We start from the raw sequence: 19,171 nt of genomic DNA on the forward strand, positions 1-19,171 counted from the left end.
GTACCAGAGGTTCTACTGCTCTATTCACCACTCCACACAGCCACAGTATTTTTAGATCATTTATTTTCAAGTAGAGGTTCAAGTAGAAAAATAAATGGAACAAGTACAAAATCAAGGAGGATGGAGCGTGTTTGTCTCCCATCCATGCGGGGGAGCAGAACACAGCTTCCTGTCCTGCAGCAGGCTCTGGGCTATGATAGGTCCTCAGCTCTTGGCGCCCACCAGGACCCAGCCCCAGACTTTAAGGGCATCCCCCAGCCTTAGCATCTGATGCCTTCATCATGGCCAAGGATGGGCTGTGGGAAACCCGGGGACTAGGAGGGAAGGGGCAAGGGAAACTCCAAGCAGTGTGTTACAGGCAGAGAGCCAAAACAGCGAGAAGGCCCAGGCTCGTTGCCAAGCCCAGGGTGCCACTGCTGAACAGGGCACGTGCAGGTGCAGCGCTGTGCAGATTCTCGTTGCACAGGTCAGCCTGGCAGCATTCTGTGACCTCGGAACCACTGCTGACATGGCCCTGCTGACTGTAGTTGGAGGTGCATGAGCTGGCACACTCTTTCTTCACCAGGTTCCCGCTCAGAGGCTCCACTGCATACAGGAGGGGGAAGGGTATCAGGCCTGGCTTACCATGCACCCCGGCTTCCACGGAGCCTCGTCACACTTGACCACCACGATCACCATGACTGGCCCATCCCCAGTATTAAGCCTAGGGCTGATATCTTGGCCCCGAGGGTCTTGGGTTGCCACTCACCTGTGGTGACAGTTTTGCAGTAGTAGGAGTTGGCTGGACAGTTCTGGGGCTTCTTACAGTTGGTACTGCTGGTGCACACATGACATTGGAGTGCCCAGGCTGAAGGATAAGGGTCATCGAGTCAGTCAAGTAAAGGAATTTGCCACCAAAGAGTCTTCAGAATTTGTCACTCCAACTCCTGCCCTAGACACCACAAAGCTCATGTCTGTGTTTAGCTCAGAGGGTGTCTAGATATCCTTTGGAGCCCCAGTGAGGATGTTCTATCTAATGCCATCCCCAGGCAGATGTTAGGAAGCAGAGGGAGTGCAGAACTAGGGGAGAGAGGACTTTTCAAGGACCTCAGGATGTTCCTGGTCTTTGCTAAGCTCCCTTCTCCACCCCAAAGGTCTGAGTTCTGAAGAACCTGGAGAAAGGGAGGGAGGGCTTGACTACCCTAGTGTTACCCAGTACAGATACGAGGTGGCAAAGGCGGTAAGAAAAACCTCTCAAGATATCTCCAGCTCCCCCCTCTCTCAAAACACCCCTTTTCAGAGAGTTAGTGATAAAATTTTCTGGCTCTGAAATAGTGTGTTCTTATGATCCAGTAAGTTAAGATGTTAAATTCATTTTGTTTTAAATTTCAAGAGACAGGCACCCCTCAATGTAAGTGTTCTCTGAGTCTAAATTTCAGCTTCTCTCATTTGATGACATTCTGTCAAGCTCAGCCTGCCTAGAGCTGAGTGTCTAGTATGGAGACAAAGCTACCCACCCTCCCCAGTTCCCAGGTATAGACTCTCACCTGGGCTAGTGGCCACAGCCAAGGCAAAAATGAGGAGCAGAGCTGTCTTCATCCTGAACGTCGTCTGGAAGCACTGGGGGCCCTTCCTCTCCCCAGATCTTATAGATGGGGCAGGAGCTGTGGGAGGAGTGAGGGCAGGCCAGATAGCGGCATGCAAATTAGGATCCACCCCGCCCTTTTGGGACCTGTGCTCAACAGCCTGGGACCAGGCCTGGCTCCTGCCACCTGGAGGGACTGAAGTTCCTGGTCTCCTCAGCCCTGCAGCCTCCCTGAGCAGGGTTGGTTGTGGACAGGAGCCTGGCAGACAATTCTGGTTCTTGCTCCAGACACTGGATGCTATTGAGTTTCCATCCCTCCTGCTGTTGTCTCTGCCACTCTCTTGGCTCTCAGGCTCTCCGTTTCCTTGTGAATTGCATGCCTGTACCTGGGTCACCCTGTCTTTGCCTTTCCACTCACCACTGGGTAATTCCTTCAGTCACAGCCTATGCTGATGTCTAGGTACCAGGTTGAGAGGCACAGAGCTTACGCTCTTCTGCTCCGGGTTCAGTGCTTGACTGACCCAGTGGAGCCTTGAATCGAGGAACCAACTCCCAGGAAGCACATGGTCCTTGCTGAAAAGGGGAGGTGACTGTGGGGTGGGGAGAGAGAAGTCTCCGTGTGTGCTGGGTATGGCCAGGTTAGGGCTATGAAGATCCAGAACATGGAAACTTGGCCATCCCAGAAAACTGGGTAAGGACAGGGTAGAACAGGGTCATCTGAGGAGCCACAGGCTCTTGAGGCTTCTCATTGCTATGCAGATGTGAGTTTCTCTCAACTTCCTGCCTCACTTCCTCCTCTGCTTGGACCTCAGACCGAATTTTCATTGAGCCCTAACCCCCATCCCTCACATGATGGTAATGAGGACACCGCCATTTTCCCATCTCATAACTGTTGCCTGTGCATCTCTGCCTTGTTCCTCTGTGTCTGAGAGCTGACCTCTGAACCCAGGACCCCAGGCAGGTGCTGATGAAGGTCTCTGTCATGGCCCTGAGCCCCACCTATATTCTCTTCGTGTGCATAGGAGACATTCTTTGCCCTATGACTCTAGTTCTTAGTGGAAAGGTAACTAACCCCTAGATGCTGATTCTGCGCACTCCTCTGGGGGTAGACTGGGTGGGCCCTATAGAATCCTTATTCTGCTCCTGGCCTGGAGATCCAAGTTATCAGTAATGAGCTAAACACAGACAAGGATCAGTCTTGGACCTGTTCCAGTAGTATCCCTGAAAGGCAGATGGACAAACGCCAATGATGGGCAGGTCAGAACCTGCTTCAAGGAGGGTTGGCCTGGGCCAGGCTAAGATTCTTGGAGCCCTATAGACCTCTGGACCAACCAGATATGGGCTTAAGACCCTTGGCCCCTCCCCTCTGCTTTCCCCTGACTCCTAAACTGAATCAAGTGAGGTAAAGCTATAGCTACTTGCTGAGGCCAGAGGACAAGTGTCCTGAGAACTTCCATGTGGTTCTTCTCAGAGTAGTTTTTGGACTTGGCAGGACCTGGAATCTGGAAGTGGCTTGGATAAGAGTGCCTGGAAAAGGCCCACCCCTGTCCCATGCCTTCCCCTGTTTTGCTAAATAATACCTGGCTCCCTGGGATTTGCTTGTGACAGCTGGAATACCACAGGAAAGGCCTGAAATTCAGAGTCCTTGCTTCCTTGGAGAAAGGTCCACCCAGCTTCAGCACCCCCCCCCCAGCCCTGAATACATCAGACATGGGGAGAATGGGTGGGTTGAGAACAGACCTTGGGTCTCCATGACAGAGTGGTGACAGAGGAGTTGGCAAACAGAAAGATGACTCATTGGGAAACAGCTGGAAAAACAGGTTTGAAGCTTCTCCTAGGCTCAGTGAAGTTCTGGGGTCTGGGAATGGAGGGCAGGAAGGAAGTGGGAGTCTGGGCCTGGGACTGAGAGCAATGTATGGCAGACTTCACACCCTGGGTAGGAGGAGGTTTCTTTGTGCTTGCCTGCTTCCAGGGACCCCAGGCTTCACGATGGCCATGAGTCTTGGATCTGAAGGCCCTAGGTGAGGTCCTCATCCATGGTGGGAAGGGTCTTTGTGCTTGGCAGCGTTGCGAGGAGGATGTGTCAGCTGCTATCCCCAGCTGGGTTCGACAGGAGTATAAAACAGCTACATGCTACATTTGTCCTTAAAAGACTGAGTGATTCTGGTGGCAGGAGCTCTTGTAGTATTGAGGCAGTCAACAAGGGTCCTGTGGGAGGTGGCCAGGCTGGAACCTGGAGGTACCTCCAGAGGGAATGGGTATAGGAGCCATTGATTCCCTCACGACTGCCTTCTGTATTACTTTCAAATGGAGCCACTGCTTTGAGAACATGGGTTCTCTCTCAGTCCTTGTTCATGGCTCCTGGGTCTGGGGCTGAGATATAACTTCTACTTTTGAGATGCTGGCCACAGAATATTGCTCAGGAAGTGGTATATGTGGGGCACAGGGCAAAGAACACTATCATCTGCCCCTCAGACTTGCCCATTCCCTAACCTCAGCAGGAAGTTGAGACAAGCCTGGACTTCTGTCTAGAGCAGAGGTCTCCCTGCTCATGTCCCTCCCTCTTGCATTCATGGCTGTGTCACAGAAATGACAAGAGCCTCATAGGTGGCTCAGAGGGAAGGCATGTGGGTCAAAGAAAGCACAGCAAAACACCACAGCTCTTCTGAAAGCACAGTCCAGGGCCCTTTCCTGGTCTGAAGAGGGCACTTAGTAGACAGGTCAGATCCCTAGGCTGAAGGTATTCAAACACCTTGGGGTATAAGTGTAGGCACACTCCAGGATTCCCCAAAGCCATGTTGCACTTCAAAGCACTTCATTCATTCATTCATTTATTCATAATACTTTATTCATAGTACTATAGTCACTACTTGTATAAGGGATATTGGGGAATGAGAGAGGCAGGGCGCAGTCCTGAACCACAGACAGTAGGAGCGAGGGACACAGGTATCATTGCTTCCTATTGTGCACTGCATGAGTTTGGCAACTGGAGAGGTGGAGGGCTGGAGCACACTAGGAGGACTGACCTATGTAGATCTGTGTGAGCCAGGACTTGAGAGTTGGTGCCCGTCATCTGGTGGAGGGGACACTAGACACGGGCATCGGAGTCTCTGCTTCCCATGCCACACCCTAGCGCTAGCTCTTTTTCTGCAATGCCATGTAAATGCTCTGTGAGTCAGACAACAGAACGAGGAGTGTTTCCCTGGGGCCCCTTATGTCCTTAATCACACAGGTAGAGCCTCAGATGACACAGACACGGCAGAAAGAACCCTGGTCAGCATCACTCAAGAAGAAGAGCCATAGCTTGGTTTCTGAACTTGGGCTTCCCCTCCATAACTCTCCTGGCACAGGAGTGACCTTTATGAGCCACAAACCTAGATGTGGGTACTGCCCACTTGTCTGGCACCTGGCATAGCCTTCACATGCCTTAAATTATTCTCAAGGGTCCCGGCCACCACCACTAATTCCCTAGAGGCACCTTCTCCTGAATTTTGTCTATCAACCATTTATCCATAATCCATGTAATCATGGATCCATGTACAAATTCATTCACTATCCACTAGCCAATCATCTGTCTATCCCTGTCCATCCATTTATTTATCCATCAACCCATCACTCATGCATCCTCCATTTTCCACCCATTCACTCACCTCACTTATCCATCCCTCGATCAGTTTATATATCCATTTATCAATCATTCAACAATCTTCTACTATCCACTTACTTGATACTGTACCTACGAATTCATCCATTCTATATACATTCATGTATCCTCCCATCCCACCATCCATCCATCCAGCCCACCATCCATCCGTCCATCCATCCATCCATCCATCCATCCATCCAGCCCACCATCCATCCGTCCACCCGTCCGTTCGTCCGTCCGTCCGTCCGTCCGTCTATCCATCCATCCATCCATCCATCCATCCATCCATCCATCCATCCATCCAGCCCACCATCCATCCATTCATCCATCCATCCATCCATCCATCCCACCATCCATCCATCCATCCATCCATCCATCCATCCATCCGTCCGTCCGTCCGTCCGTCCATCCATCCGTCCGTCCATCCATCCATCCATCCATCCCACCATCCATCCGTCCATCCATTCATCCATGCATCCATGCATCCATCCATCCATCCATCCATCCATCCACCCGTCCGTCCGTCCATCCATCCATCCATCCGTCCGTCCGTCCGTCCGTCCGTCCGTCCATCCATCTATCCATCCACCCACTCACCCACCTGTCCTTCACTCACCTATCAAACTACCCATTTGTCCACCCATCCACTTATGCTCCTATGGATCTATGTATCCATCTGTCCACTAATCTATTCACTCTTCCATCCATTCATCGATCCACCCATCTTCTATATACCCATCTGTCCATCCATTCATCCATCCATCTGTCTGCCTGTCCATCCATCCCGTAAGTACGATTTGCAGAGTATCATCCATGCTCCTGTCTCCATGCAGGACACACAGGAATACAGGTGCACACAAGTCGCACACAGAGCTCAGATTTTCAGGATGTTCAGTAAAGACCACAAGGTAAATTTTGAGACATCAAGCATGAACAAGACAAATAGGTTGGGACAGCAAGTGGAATGATGGAGGCTATGCTGCGTTGAGTGGTCCGGAAAGAGCCAGTGGGCCATATTTTGTTAGCAATGAGGAGAGACTTGAGATGAGTTCAGTTGTAAGATAAGTAATGTGATGCCTCCCTTAGTCATAATTCTGGGATGGGTGATTACATCGAGTGCACCCCAGTTTCTCACCTGTGCTCCAACCCCAGGATGAGGTCTTGACAATCCCTATGATACTTTCAGAACCTTTGGGTGAATTCCTACCCCACCCATGAGCCCCTCCCTTATGACTCAGTGCAGACTTGCCCTCAGAGGAGTCTCAGTGAGGTCTCAGCCTGTCCCAGAAAAGAACTACTTGGTCTGCAGCATCTCTGCCCTCCAGGCCTTTGTGCATAGCCTATGACCTCCACTGATACCATCTGTTCTTGGGAAATTAGTAGTTACCCTGCAAGAGAAATCTGAGATTGTTAAGGTTGGGAGTCAAAGTTGGCAAGACTGAGGGTGGCTGCTCAGGGGCCTGTGACACATGGGTAACTTGGGGGATAGGAGAGAACTTAAGAAAAACAACTCCAGTCCTACCCTAGAGGGAAAGGAATATCTCACCACACTGCTGCCCTATTGACCTGTCTGTCACCAGTGGTGCCTTTAAAGCAGGTGGCTGTCCTCACATGGCTGGGGTGGGAGGCTGGGCTCTGCTCCTATATCCTCAGGTGGTTGAGGCTGGATCAGGAGGCTCAGCCAGGTGCCCTCAAGATTCCCACTTTGGCCCTGGATCCAGGGCTAGGGTGTGTTGCTTGTGAAGAGTGCATGGTGCTGCAGTCTTCTCTGGGTGTGGGGACAGCCTCGGGACAGGGAGGAAGGTCCTAAAATGCCCTGCCAGAGAGCTCTCAAGAAGCATGCTGTTTGCACCTAGTTACATAAGAGGGGGGAATAGGCAGGTCCTTGGAGTGCAGAGATACTCATGCCCAAAGTAGAGGATACATCACGTAAGAGACCAGGTCAGATGGCCAGCTGGACAGATGAAAAAGATTAGACAGAACTCACCACTGACTGTCACACTGGGCTTAGTCCCAGGGTTAGCCTTCCATTTCTGACTACACTAGAACCAGCTGTCGTCCCGGAGAGTTCTAGTTGCTTCTTCCCCACCCTGGCCTCAGTCAAGCACTTGGGAAGCCAGTGCCTCAATAGTCTTTAGTGCAGCAACCTCTTCTCTCAACATCCTCTGCAGACCCCGGGGTTCCTATATGGCTGTCTTTACCTCTCAGCCAACTCCATGACTCTCAAGCTTGAAGTCTATGGTTATGTCACCAGCCCCACCATCTTCAACTCACTTCTTTCCTAGAGCCAAGGCCTCAACCCTAGACATTGCTGGATGGAGTCTCTCTCCTGCTCACCCAGTTGCTCTTAGATTCAAGCCCAGTCTCCCTACCTTCTCCTCCCAGCCTGCCATCCATCCATTCACTCACCTATTCTTTATCCACCATCCATCCTCCATCCACCCATCCACAAACCGTCTAAGGAGCTTTGTATCCATTTTCCCAGTTATTTACTCCCCCTTCCATCCATTCATTCATGTTCCCATCTTCTGTGCACCCATCTGTCCATCTACACCTGGCCCACTGACTCTTCCTGGACCACTCAATACAGCACAGCTCCCCACCCCTCCACCTGCTGTCCTAACCTATTTGTCTTCATGGGCTTTGTTCATATTTGATGTCTCAAAATTCCCTTTGCTGTCTTTACTGAATGGCGTCCTACCTAGGCTGTCCACTCCACTTTCTGCTGCCCCCTTTCCAGGGACTCCTGCAGGACCCATGAGCCATCTCCAACCAAGCTTCACATGTGTTGTGCCACTGTGGGTCAGGAGCCCTGGGACTTTCCCATGGCAGTCAGTATCACTCTCTCCCTGATGGCCTCTTCCTCCCTCTGCTTTTTGCAACGTGGATTTGCAGCTTTGCTGGTGTTTAGCATCTCTTGCCACAGGGCAGGGCGAGTCTGTTGTCATTAAGGGATCCAAATGTAGCAAGAGTCCTGTCTTCTGGAGGCTCCCTGAGTGTGCTGACTGCAGATGTGTGGGTGCCCTGAGGAGGGGAGAGAGAGATCAAACTGCTCACATCATCGACCTCCCCAGGAGCTGGAAAGGTCGGTTGGAGGGTATTCTAGAATTTTCTGTGTACAACCACTTCCTCTTCCGAGACCAAGAAGGGTTCTTAGCTTGGTGGCAACCTGTCCCCTTGCCCTGCCCTACTTTTGCAAACAGAAGCCATTACTTTTCTACCTCTTGGCTAAGATCAAGTGAAAACAGAAGCCTGGGAGGAGACAGTTGCAACCACACAATGGAGACTGGCTGCCCTGAAGGGTGAGGCCTATCTGGTTAGACTGTGGGAAAGCTGGTCAGACAAGAGAGGAAGGCCCTCATGTTCCTGGATGGCTGTCTCACAACTCTAGACCCCAGACTCCAGAGAAGTAGGCTGGCCACTCAGGAAAGGCGTACCTAAGAGATGCAGGGGCTGAGGTATGCCCAGGTTTCAAGGGTCCTCACTCAGCACTCTCAGCTCACTCAGTACTCTCAGCCCTCCTCACCTTTCTTGACCTCTGCAGCTGTGAGTGTGTGATAAGGTGAGGGCCCTCTCCACTGTCCTAGCTCACTGCTCCCAAGACAAAGAAAAAGGTGGCCCAAAACACTGTCCAGTGCATGGTTCTGACTTATGCAATCTTCAAGGACATGTGAGGCAGGGCACTTGTATCTAAACACTAAAGGACTGTGGACCGGTGAGGTTAGGAGGCATCTGGAAACACAGAGAGGTAGCAAGGAGGAAATGAGGTGTGTCCTGGCCCCATTGCTTAGGTTGCAGCAGACTAGGAAGGAATGCTGAGTGGAGAGACAGTACCATTCTCCCAGTAGAGGAAAACACCATCTAGGAAGGTTCTGTGCCAAGCCCAGGCAGTGGAAGTCATCTTTGCCAGGTAGATAGGACACCAACTGTCACTTACCTGTCCGGGATGTTTGTCCTTGTCATCTGGGAATGGGAGGATCAGACTTTTGCACTAGGTAAATACTGTACCTCTGAGCTCTATCTCCAACTTCAGATATAAAGGATAGAGACTTAAGGAAGAGTAAAGAGACATATATCTTTTAGCCTCTGGGCAAGAAGCAGAAGAGCTCGGTGGGGAGCTGGGGCTGCATAGATAAGCTAACAGGGTAGGCAGCTCTCAGAGGCCTGGATTCAGGAAAAACTCGGGGGAAAATCTGCAAACCTGAGCAAGCTCCTATGCTGCCCCATACAAGGCAAAGCAGGCTCCCAGGCACTGGAGCACTGGGCAGGTATGTCGAATGTCAACTCGAAAGAATCTATGCTCACTTGGAAGATAAGTCTCTGGCAATATTCATGAAGGATTATCTTGACTGTATTATTTGAGGCGAGAAGACCCATCATGGCTGGGATCCTGAATTGTATCAGTGGAGAAAAGAAACTGGCTAGGCTGGGGCTGAGAGGGAGGGTTCAGGTGTTAGGAGCACTGGCTGTTCTTCCAGAGGAGCCTGGTTTGGTTTCCAGAACCCACATGGCAGCTCACAAGCATCTGTAACTCCAGTTCCAAGAGAGCTGACACCCCTTTTTGACCTTCCTGGGTACCAGACACATATGTGGTGTGCAGCTACGCAAGCAGAAAAAACACTAATGGACATTGAGCCTGCATTTCCCTGTGTTTCTGGACTGTGAACCCAGAGTGTGTTGGGATTCTGTAAACCCCATCCCCTCAGTTACCTAGCAACTCCCAGGTATACCCCCCTCATTTACCACCCCCCCCTCAGAAGTTGCTAGGTATGCTCCGCCCCAGTGACCTGGCAGTATAAAAGGAGCTGCTTGACCCCTCCTCTTTCTCTTGCCTCTCTTGCCTCTCTTGCCTCTTTCGGCCTTGCTCTCTGCCCTATCCCTCCTCTCCCCCTTCCCTTCCCCCCTCTCCCTCCATGTGCTCATGGCTAACCTCTTCTCTACTCCTCTAAGCCTCTACTCTCTCTCTCTCCCTCTCTCCCTCTCCCCCACCCCCCTCTCTCTCTCCCTCCCTCTCTCTCTCTCTCTCTCTCTCTCTCTCTCTCTCTCTCTCTCTCTCTCTGCCTCTACTACCTTCTTAACTCTATCATGACCTGAATAAACTCTATTCTGTACTAAAATGTTGTATGGCTGGTCCCTGGGGGGGGGAAAGGGATTCCAAACATGGGCCCCCCCAGAGGCATCTCCCTTGCCCACAGGCCTCGCCACACCTCCATGGGCCATATGCCCCCCACTCTCTTCATCCTTCCCCCAACATTGGTGCTGAAACCCGGGACGTCATCTTTTCACAACATTGGTGCTCTGTGACTTTTTCCTTCAGTGACTTTTCCTTTCATTGGTGCCCCGTCATCTTTTCCTTTCGGTGTGACCAGATGCTTCAGGTCCTGGCTGCCATGACCTCTTTACCATGATGACCTGGACCTTGAGTGAAATACACTTTTTCTCTAGCTGCTTTTGTCAGAGTGCTTTATTACAGTGACGGGAAAAGACAGCAGAGGTAAGGAATAAAACTCTCCAGACTTGAGGGGCTCCAATGTTGCTCCTCAAGAAGAGCCCCAAAAGAGACATGGCTTTGGGTGGCCTCAGAGTGCTGGTGACTGTTCAGAAAGCTGAGGGTTTGCCATGCCACCAACTCAAAAGTATAGACTTTTGGGGATCTCGGGGCACTGTGATGGATGCAAGCATCTCACCAGTAGCAGTGCCAGGGACATCGTAGCTCAGAAGAGCTCTCAGGGGACTCTTGTAAGTTGGGGTGTGGTAGAAGTCTGTTTCCTCTATCTTGGCCAGCAGGATCCAGTACAGACACAGGAGGTCCAAGGCAGAGGTACCACTCCTGCATCTGGGCTTACTTGTGCATTAAGAATTCCACCTGCTCATCTCTGAGGATTAGATTGACCAAGAATCAGAAATGCCCAGGAGCCAACATCTTGGACCAAGCAGACTCACACATTTATTCTTCTCCTAGGACAGCATCAGGGAAGGGCTGGCAAGATGATGCTGCCAGGGAGACAAAGCAGGTTTTCCCATGCCCAGAGAGGATGCATATTTCAATGCTTGACATCAAGCCCAAAGCGATCTGTCTCACCCCTACACACAAACACACACAATGGGAAGTCAGAGCTTCTTTTAAAAGCTGATATTCAGTTAAACAGTACCCAAACCTTACAATCATGTCACCTGCCAGGGTCACTTCATGAAAAGAAGAGGCCCAGGGATCCAGGCAAGGAGAGGGTAGTATGGGGAATACATCAGCTCTTCCTTCTGAAGGTAGCTAGGTACTCCCAAGACTCAGTGAAAGGCTGAGGTCTCATAGAGGTGAAGGTCTTGGGAAGGTGTGTCCTTGTGCCCTGTTGGAGGATTTTCTGAGGCAGGAAAGCTGGGTGGTGGGGCAAGAGCCTTTGGGATGGGTGTCCTTACTTCCTTTCTGTGAGAAAAGGGAAGTCTGAATGTGTTTGGGGGTTAATGGCAAGAGAGAGAGAGTAACAGCCTGGGCTGGGTTGGGGGTAGGATGCTGCTGAGGCTGCAGTCAGATCCCCGATGGTACAGAAAGGCCACCCAGGCCCTCACCAGGCAGCTCGAAGCAGTGCCCATAGTAGGCTGATAGAGGCACTGGTCCATAGAGCGCCAAGGCTGCCGGTCAGACCCGAGGCAGCACTGCGGTTGCACTGACTTCCCTCACAGCAGGAGACAGAGAGGGCACGGCCGTCTGAAGACACGGTGCTGTTGGGGCAGATGGGGGCGCAGGACTTCATGACCAGGATGCCACCAGGGCTGGCTGTGGAAACAGGAGGAACGGCCGTGGGTATTGTCCCCATAGTACCCACAGCTATCACCACCCAGCCAGCTCTCAGGAAACCTGCAGCGTGGGGGCCAACATGCTTTGAGGCAATTCCTGGGCCTCTGAGTATTTGAGACGGCAGCTTGGAGGTGTCCCAAAAAGTCTTGTGAATGGCTGTCCTTCCTCAGTGCCTGTGGGGGACATGTCTTTTTTTTATGATGGACTGACCTGTGACATCTGAGGCCAAGGACTGAATTAAAGACTCCTCTCTCAGTCTCTGGGTTCCTCAGTTTCCTCTATTTTCCCTTTCCTGGGAGCCGATTCTCCTCTCTTTTCTCACCTCTTCCTTTTCATCTCCTCTGGGTTTCAAATACCAGAAGAGAGGCTTGGGCCCCAATTAGCTCTCATACCTCTTGGGTCTGGGATGTACTAGACAGGCTGAGTGACCAAAAAGCTCCACAGCCCACAGGGGCTTCTAGGTCTCAGGATCTTGAGAAAAACTGAGGTTGGGCTTACAAGTGTCCCTGGAAAGGGAAAGGGTTGCCCCTGTTTGGGAGTGTCTCAGGAGGGTCCACTGTGCAAAACTTGCTATGTTTCTACACACACATGGTGGGGATGATTTGCTTTGTACATGCATACACAGTGGGGACAGGAGGACTCGTGAGAACACGTGGTCCTAGGAAAAGTAAACATTTTCCCTTAACCTGCACTGTTCAGAGGTACTGGGAGCTCTGACCCTAGCCCTGTGTGCAGGAGCCTGTAGCCTGTAGCCTGGCCAGACACTGTGTGATGGAGGTGAGGTAACTGTTTCAGGATGCTTCTATGCCTCAGTTGCCCCACCTAGAGAACAAACATCAAAGGTGGAACCAGTCTTTGCCTCCACCTTTCTTTAGGAAAATAAGAAATTTGGGGATAGTTTGAGAGTTGCGCTGGTGTAAGGAGAGTATGGGGAACATGTTAATCAATAGTTGGCAGTAGTTAGTGACTGAGTTCGGTGCCACTTCTGAGTCAGAGTGAATCGCAGCAGCTGCTCCTAGATGAAATTGAACCTGAGGCCATTGGCGGGTATCCAGGCCCAGGAAGCACTCACTGTAGAGACACACAGCCTCCTCCTGGGCAAAAGGGATGCTAGACCTCACATCTTGCAGTAAATGCCCAATTCTAAAGTAGGGACTTTTACCATCCTGGATATATCAGAAGAGAAGTAGTCTCAGTGACTATGTGTGAAAAACTAGGAGTTTTGGACACATGGGGCACCCTTACTTGCCCAGTGTTTACAGAGAGGAGGCCCTGGTAATCATCTATCCTCTCTCCCTTGAAACCCAGCAGCCAGAGGGGTCCCCTAACCTTGGGACTAACACAGCATCTGCCGCAGAACACTAATACTGCACCCCTTTCCTGCTCACCTTGGGGCCAGGAAGACCCTTGGCTTGCTTATGTAACCTCACTGAACAGTGTACCCTCCTACCAAAAGCTCTCGTCCACAACCCTCGCTGTTTCGCCAGGGCACTTTCTGCTGCCTACTGAAGGATATCTTTCAACTCTGCTTGGCTGTGACCTCTGAGGACCTGGGGTACAACAATGGCTCCATGTATCTGTGTCTTGGTGTTCCCACACTCAGCAGACACTCTGGGAGGTGGATGGACAGACTGCAGGCTAGATAGATGCATGTTCAGTAAGGGGCAAATGCTAGAAGGGCAAGGACCGGGCAGGAGCCCTGGGATGCTAAACAGAAGCTGTTGCCCACGGATGGAACTATGGGGAACGCTGATTCCTGGGTACCCTCGGGTTCTCACCTCACTGTTTTCCATCAACAAGGCCCATTTGACTTAGGCGTTTGTTAGAGTTTGGCTCTTAACGTGGCATTCTCCCGCTGCTGGCTAAAGATCCCATCCTCTATGTTTTGCCTAGTGCTCTGGGCAATCGCTGGGGTTGCAGCCCACTAGGCCCTTACCACTTGCAACATAACTGTGGATAACTAAGGGCAGCTGCCTCTGGGCAGGATGCTCCTCTGCAGGATGAGGAGACTCCTACAGGCAGTGGAGTATATGATGTTTTCTCCTAGAGGTTAAGCAGCACAAGAAACAAAGTGTAGACAGAAGTATGTAGGGTCTGGGATGAGTCTTTGTATGGCTCTACCAGGACACTGCCTCTTCATAAAACAGGAATGACTGCAAGCTGAGCTAGAAGGGCCATGTTACCACTGGGATTTGATAATATGGACAGCCCCGGACCATGCTGGAAGCCACCTAGCTTCCTTCTCCCCTTCCCAGAATGGGATCTTGGAAGAAGCCACCTAATGGCCATAGCAATTTTCATTCACTGGGACCACAGGCCTCATTACCCAATACCAATGACAACAGCAAAGAAAAGACCCCAAACCCTTTGAGACCTAGAGGTGACATCGTTCACCTAGATCCTCAGCCTCTCTGTTAACACCCATGCTTTCTTCTGGGACCACTTCAAATAAGCGACCCCTGCCCCCAGCTATTCCAACACCAAGCCTGAAACCCATCATAGCCCAATATGCAAGCTTGAGACTCCAGCTCGGCCCCACTGATCAAAGAGAAGCAGATGAACCATGGGATGTAGGAAGAAGAGAGCCCGGCCTGGTCAGGGACTCTGAACAGTGGCTGGATTGAATGTCAAGGCAGGGTAGCCAGGGCAAGGGCAGTGGCTAGCTGACTGTAGATGGATTTGAGTGAGCAGTGAAGGTCCAGAGGGGCCTGGAATACCAGGCAGTGATGTTAGTGTCCTCAGTATATCAACTTACATCCAACCCTCATCCCACCTAATCGTCAGCCTAGCTCGAACTGTAAACTAGAGAATGATAGTGTTCCTGGGGTCAGAAGTGGGGACACTGAGGGTTTCTGATGTGAAGGATATGCAAAGAGGCCAAAGGGGGCTGGAAAGCACTTGTGTAGTGCTGGTGGGGCGAGATGGGGCCTGCATGGCCCAAAGTACTCACTGGCCCGAGTGATCACACAGTACTTGTCCGTCAAGGCGCACTCCACGAGAGACTCGCAGTTCTCGTGCCCACAGCACACATGGCAGTGCAGGGCCCGGGCTGGGGGGAAGCACAGGCCATCAGTCTGGGCTGGGGCTGGGACTAAGTGCCCAGCCACCTGCCTAGTAGTGGCCCACTCAAGGTCATACTCTCTGATCTTCCTCTCTGTTCCAGGAGTTCCCCCAGTCCTCTGGGAAGGTCTGAGAAGCTAGGACCTTCATGGTAGTGTTTCTAACATGCCCCTCCCTCTATCCCCTCTGGTCCTGTGTATGTCAGTATCAAAATGTCAGCTTGAGTTACAGGAACGTGTGTGGTAGGATGGCATGCTATCCTCAGGCTAGACTCAGAGGTTTTCTGCCTAAAGCTTCTCTGGCACCTATGAACTCCCACACTTATCTTCCTCTCTGATCTGTGTTTATCTCTCTGTCAAGGAGTCTGAGATCATTAGTGAGTATAGGAGAGCTTTATCAGCTAAATGGGAGGGTGGGATTAGATGGGTAGGTAGATGTATGTATGTATATATATTTGAGTGGGTTGATGGATGAATGGATAGATCGATGGGTGGGTGGATAGATGAATGGGTGGGTGGATGGATGGATGAATGAGTGGGTGGATGTGTGTGTGTGTGTGTGGGTAGATGGATGGATGGATGGATGGATGGATGGATGGATGGATGGATATATGGGTGAGTGGGTGGGTGGGTGGATGGTGAGTAGATGGATGGGTAGGTGGATGGATGGGTAAGTGTGTGATTATAATGTCTAGATGAATAGATGAGTGAGTGGATGAGCAGAAGAATGGGCAGATGGATGAATAGATAGGTAGTGAAATGATGCAATGATGAATAGGTATGTAGGTGAGTGGATGGATGGGTAGATGGGTTCATAGGTAGATGTGAAGATGAATACATGGGTGGATGGATGGGTAGATGCATGAACAGAAGGATAGATGGGGGATGGCAGAAGGGATGGAGTATCAGGAAGAAATATAAAGAGAGGTGATTTAGAACCTCTAATTCTTCTGACCTCTAATGTGATCTGTCCTTGCTTACAATGTGGGATTTGTAGTGTTCTTGGTCTTTTCAGATGGTAAAATGACAGAATTCATAATGTGCACGGTTCTTGTCATTTCCTTCCTTGGAAGAGGGCTGAAGGGAGCTTCCAGGGCTGGGACAATTGCCTTCCTAGAGACACATGGCTTCCTAATCAGGACAGGGTAGCAGCAACAACTTTTCGCATCTCTAAGCATCAGTAGGTACTTAGAGCTGTTCATCTCGAGGGTACCCCATTCTGCCCAAGGCCGGTTGGTGGTCCTCACCTCCAGGCTAAATGAAGAGGCTTCAGCAAAAGTGTGCCAGTGCTAGGGAGCTGGACAGGCTCCCGAAGTGAGTAGTTCCAGATGCTGCGACATTGGCCACAGCTTCCAACCACAAAAAAAAAAAAAAAAAAAAAAAAAAAAAAAAAAAAAAGGCAAGAAGCCCCCTCAAGAGAACACAGGCTACCCAGACATGGCTGACTCACTGGGCTATAATGGTTGTTTGGAAGAAGGAAAAGTGATTACTTTAGGCACTGTGGTTTGTGAGAGTCAGGATAACCTGAGAAGCCTCACATCTGAGCTCACATGGGTAATTTCTGTGTGTAGTTGAGAACAGCTGCATTGGCCAATGGTGCTGAATGGCAGAGACAAGGCCAGCTTGGAGGGTTGCAAGGACTCCTCAGCTGTGACAAGACATGATAGGGGTTCTGGTACAAAAGCTGAGCCACTGGGAAAGATGACTTTGTGCCCAGGCCTTGGGAGGGGTAAGGAGTGTCCTGTGGGAGTTTCACTTAAGGGTATTGAATAGCAGGTGTGTCCTGTAGAAATGTCTTACAGGGACGTGTCCTGTAGGGGTTTCTCTGTAAGAGTGTCTGGAAACAGGTGTCCTAACAATGCATACCTGCTTGGACCTTGTCATCTTTACCCAAGGAGTTAGATGACTATAACTCCCATATAAGAGTCATCAGTATTGAAGCTGTGGAGGCCCTGTGTTGAGAGTTGGGAGGTGTCTTTTCTGTATAAGAGATATACAATGAGAATGGCTTCCTTATTGGGAATGTCCCCTGGCTATGATCTCTCACCCCATACAGTACCTTTGCATACTAGTTCCCAGTCTTTTTGGGCTGGGGAAACACTCCTAGGTTATTTCAGGCAAGAACCACATAGTACCCCAGTTTCCTCATTGTGGGCCCCAGAGACCTTCTGTCCTAGGAGCTGGGCTGCCCTCCTTAAGCCTTCTGAGTCCCAATGAGTTCCCAGAATGCTGTAAGGTCAGCCAACCTTGCAGGAAAGCTGAGCCTTGAGGACAAAAGTGTCCCAGCCAGCCAGTGTCCCCACCTTCTGACTCAGACCTCTCACCCTTTTTGCCTGTAATTGATTCCTGCCTCCAGGGCTGACGGTCCTAGTTTAGTGGCTGTCCCTGGTCTGAGGCCTCCCAAGTATCTTCTTTTCTACATTTCCCAAATGATGCCCCCAGCCTGACCCTGACTCCTCCCTGTTCCCTAGGCCAGCCTCCAGCCCTTGGTCCGTGTCTCTCCACCTGCCTTTCTGTGCTCCTACATATGCACCCAATGGCTAGACTGCTTCCCAGGACGGTCTTCTTTTCCTTCCGCCCCCTCCTCACACTCAGGGGAAGCTGATGGGGCTAATTATCCTGGAGATAATAATTATTCCACTGATAATCACAGGCTGAAGTACATCCCTCCCACCTCCGGCCTCATTTCTGTCCCTAAACCAGGTCATCAGGAGTCAGGGCAGAGTGGCCTGGAGGGGTTAACCTATACAATCTGTCTTGTTGATGTCCTTCCTTCCTTCCTTCCTTCCTTTTTAACACAGAGTCCTACATTCCAAGAGTGCCTCATTCTGAGAAGAGGGGGGAGAGTTGGCCATTTTTGCCAAGTCCCAGGGCCCAGAGCTCACAGGGACTTCCAGGGTATCCAGGGTACTTCCCTTTCCTGCATCTCTGTCTTCTCTAATTCTTACATCCTCCCCCCACATATACAAACAGCCAGAAAGGTTTCACATACTATCTAAAAGGAAGAGGCTTCTCAATCTAGCTGGGCAGGAAATCACCATAGAAACCTCTTACTCGTCCCCTGCAACCCCCTTTCCAGACCAGGCCAGTGCCCTAAAGGGTACCCCCTCTCCCAAGTCCCACCCCCCAGACTCCTGCACCCTTCCCGAGGCTGCTTGCCTCCCCTCAAACCAGGTGTATCCAGTGTCTTACCTAGAGAAGTACACACAACAGCCAGCAGCAACAGCACCAGGAAGGACCTCATCATGGATGTCCACCAACAACTAGGATCCACCGGGGAGAGGGTGCCTTTATAAGGCCACGGGGTGCCTGGGAAACCTGGTAATTTGTCTGGAGGATGAGCTTGGGGCAGCAGGACTAGCCTGACTCATGTCACCCAGGCTCCTTCTGCCCACCTCCAAGATACCCTTTGGCCTGCCCTTTGGTCCTGAGCCAGCAGCCTCCCCTTCTGGTAACCAAGACCTGCAGCCACGAGACCCCAGAGACACTCGGAGGAAGGAAGGGAGTCTGCAGTGACAGTTCTGTCTTATAGTCTGAGAAGAATGTGGTTTTTCCCTTGGGGTCTGCAGACTGGCTCTCCTGAGTATCACAGTCCCCCCCCCATTCTCCATCACATCAGATAGATAGCAAACCCAATATAATAGGAGAAGCTGAGGTATGGCAGCCTTAAGCTGGATTCTCACTGTGCACACAGTTGCAGAGGACCAGGTGGAAAGGCTGATTCTAGCTTGGAGGTCAGGACTGAGGCTCTGCCTACTTAGAGTCTGATCTGGAGCAGGGAATCTCATCAGGTCAAAAGCTAGGTGTACTGGGAGCCTGGTATATATCCCCTTTCTGTATCTGACCTCTACCTTGGGAACTGTGCAATGACCAGGGGTCCCAGGAGAGTTGGAAAATGACTTGTGTTTTTATATCGATGACTGGGGTCTTGATGGTGTCTGAGGCTGAGAGATGGGAGCTCATATCCTTACGATCTCCTCCTGCCCAGATCTCCTTCCTAGGCCTCTCTGGTCTCCCCTGGCTTTATGTGACTGTCCAAGTAGATTATGGTTTCCCTAATCCTTAGTACAGGCCACTGTCTTTCCCTTTAGACCCTCATCCAGACCTAG

General features: G+C 51.0%; 2 protein-coding genes across 2 annotated transcripts; both read right to left on the reverse strand.

Annotated features, from left to right (window-relative positions):
- Positions 1-352: 352 nt before the first annotated feature.
- On the reverse strand, positions 353-1,612 carry LY6D (lymphocyte antigen 6 family member D; the record flags this gene model as incomplete). Its single annotated transcript, XM_080939853.1, has 3 exons — positions 1,527-1,612; positions 749-847; positions 353-585 (listed from the first exon to the last, which is right to left on the reverse strand). Exons 1-3 carry the CDS (start codon positions 1,576-1,578, stop codon positions 353-355), a joined length of 384 nt encoding a protein of 127 aa, XP_080795979.1. The 5' UTR covers positions 1,579-1,612.
- Positions 1,613-11,770: 10,158 nt separating this feature from the next.
- LOC308437731 (secreted Ly-6/uPAR domain-containing protein 2-like) lies at positions 11,771-18,306 on the reverse strand (the record flags this gene model as incomplete). The annotated part of the gene is made up of 3 exons (XM_080938863.1): positions 11,771-11,982; positions 14,954-15,052; positions 18,255-18,306. The coding sequence occupies 3 exons, from the start codon at positions 18,304-18,306 to the stop codon at positions 11,771-11,773; spliced, it is 363 nt and encodes a 120-aa protein (XP_080794989.1).
- Between the last annotated feature and the right edge of the window lie 865 nt (positions 18,307-19,171).

Source organism: Micromys minutus (assembly GCF_963924665.1).
Source record: "Micromys minutus genome assembly, chromosome: 27".
Lineage (NCBI taxonomy): Eukaryota > Metazoa > Chordata > Mammalia > Rodentia > Muridae > Micromys > Micromys minutus.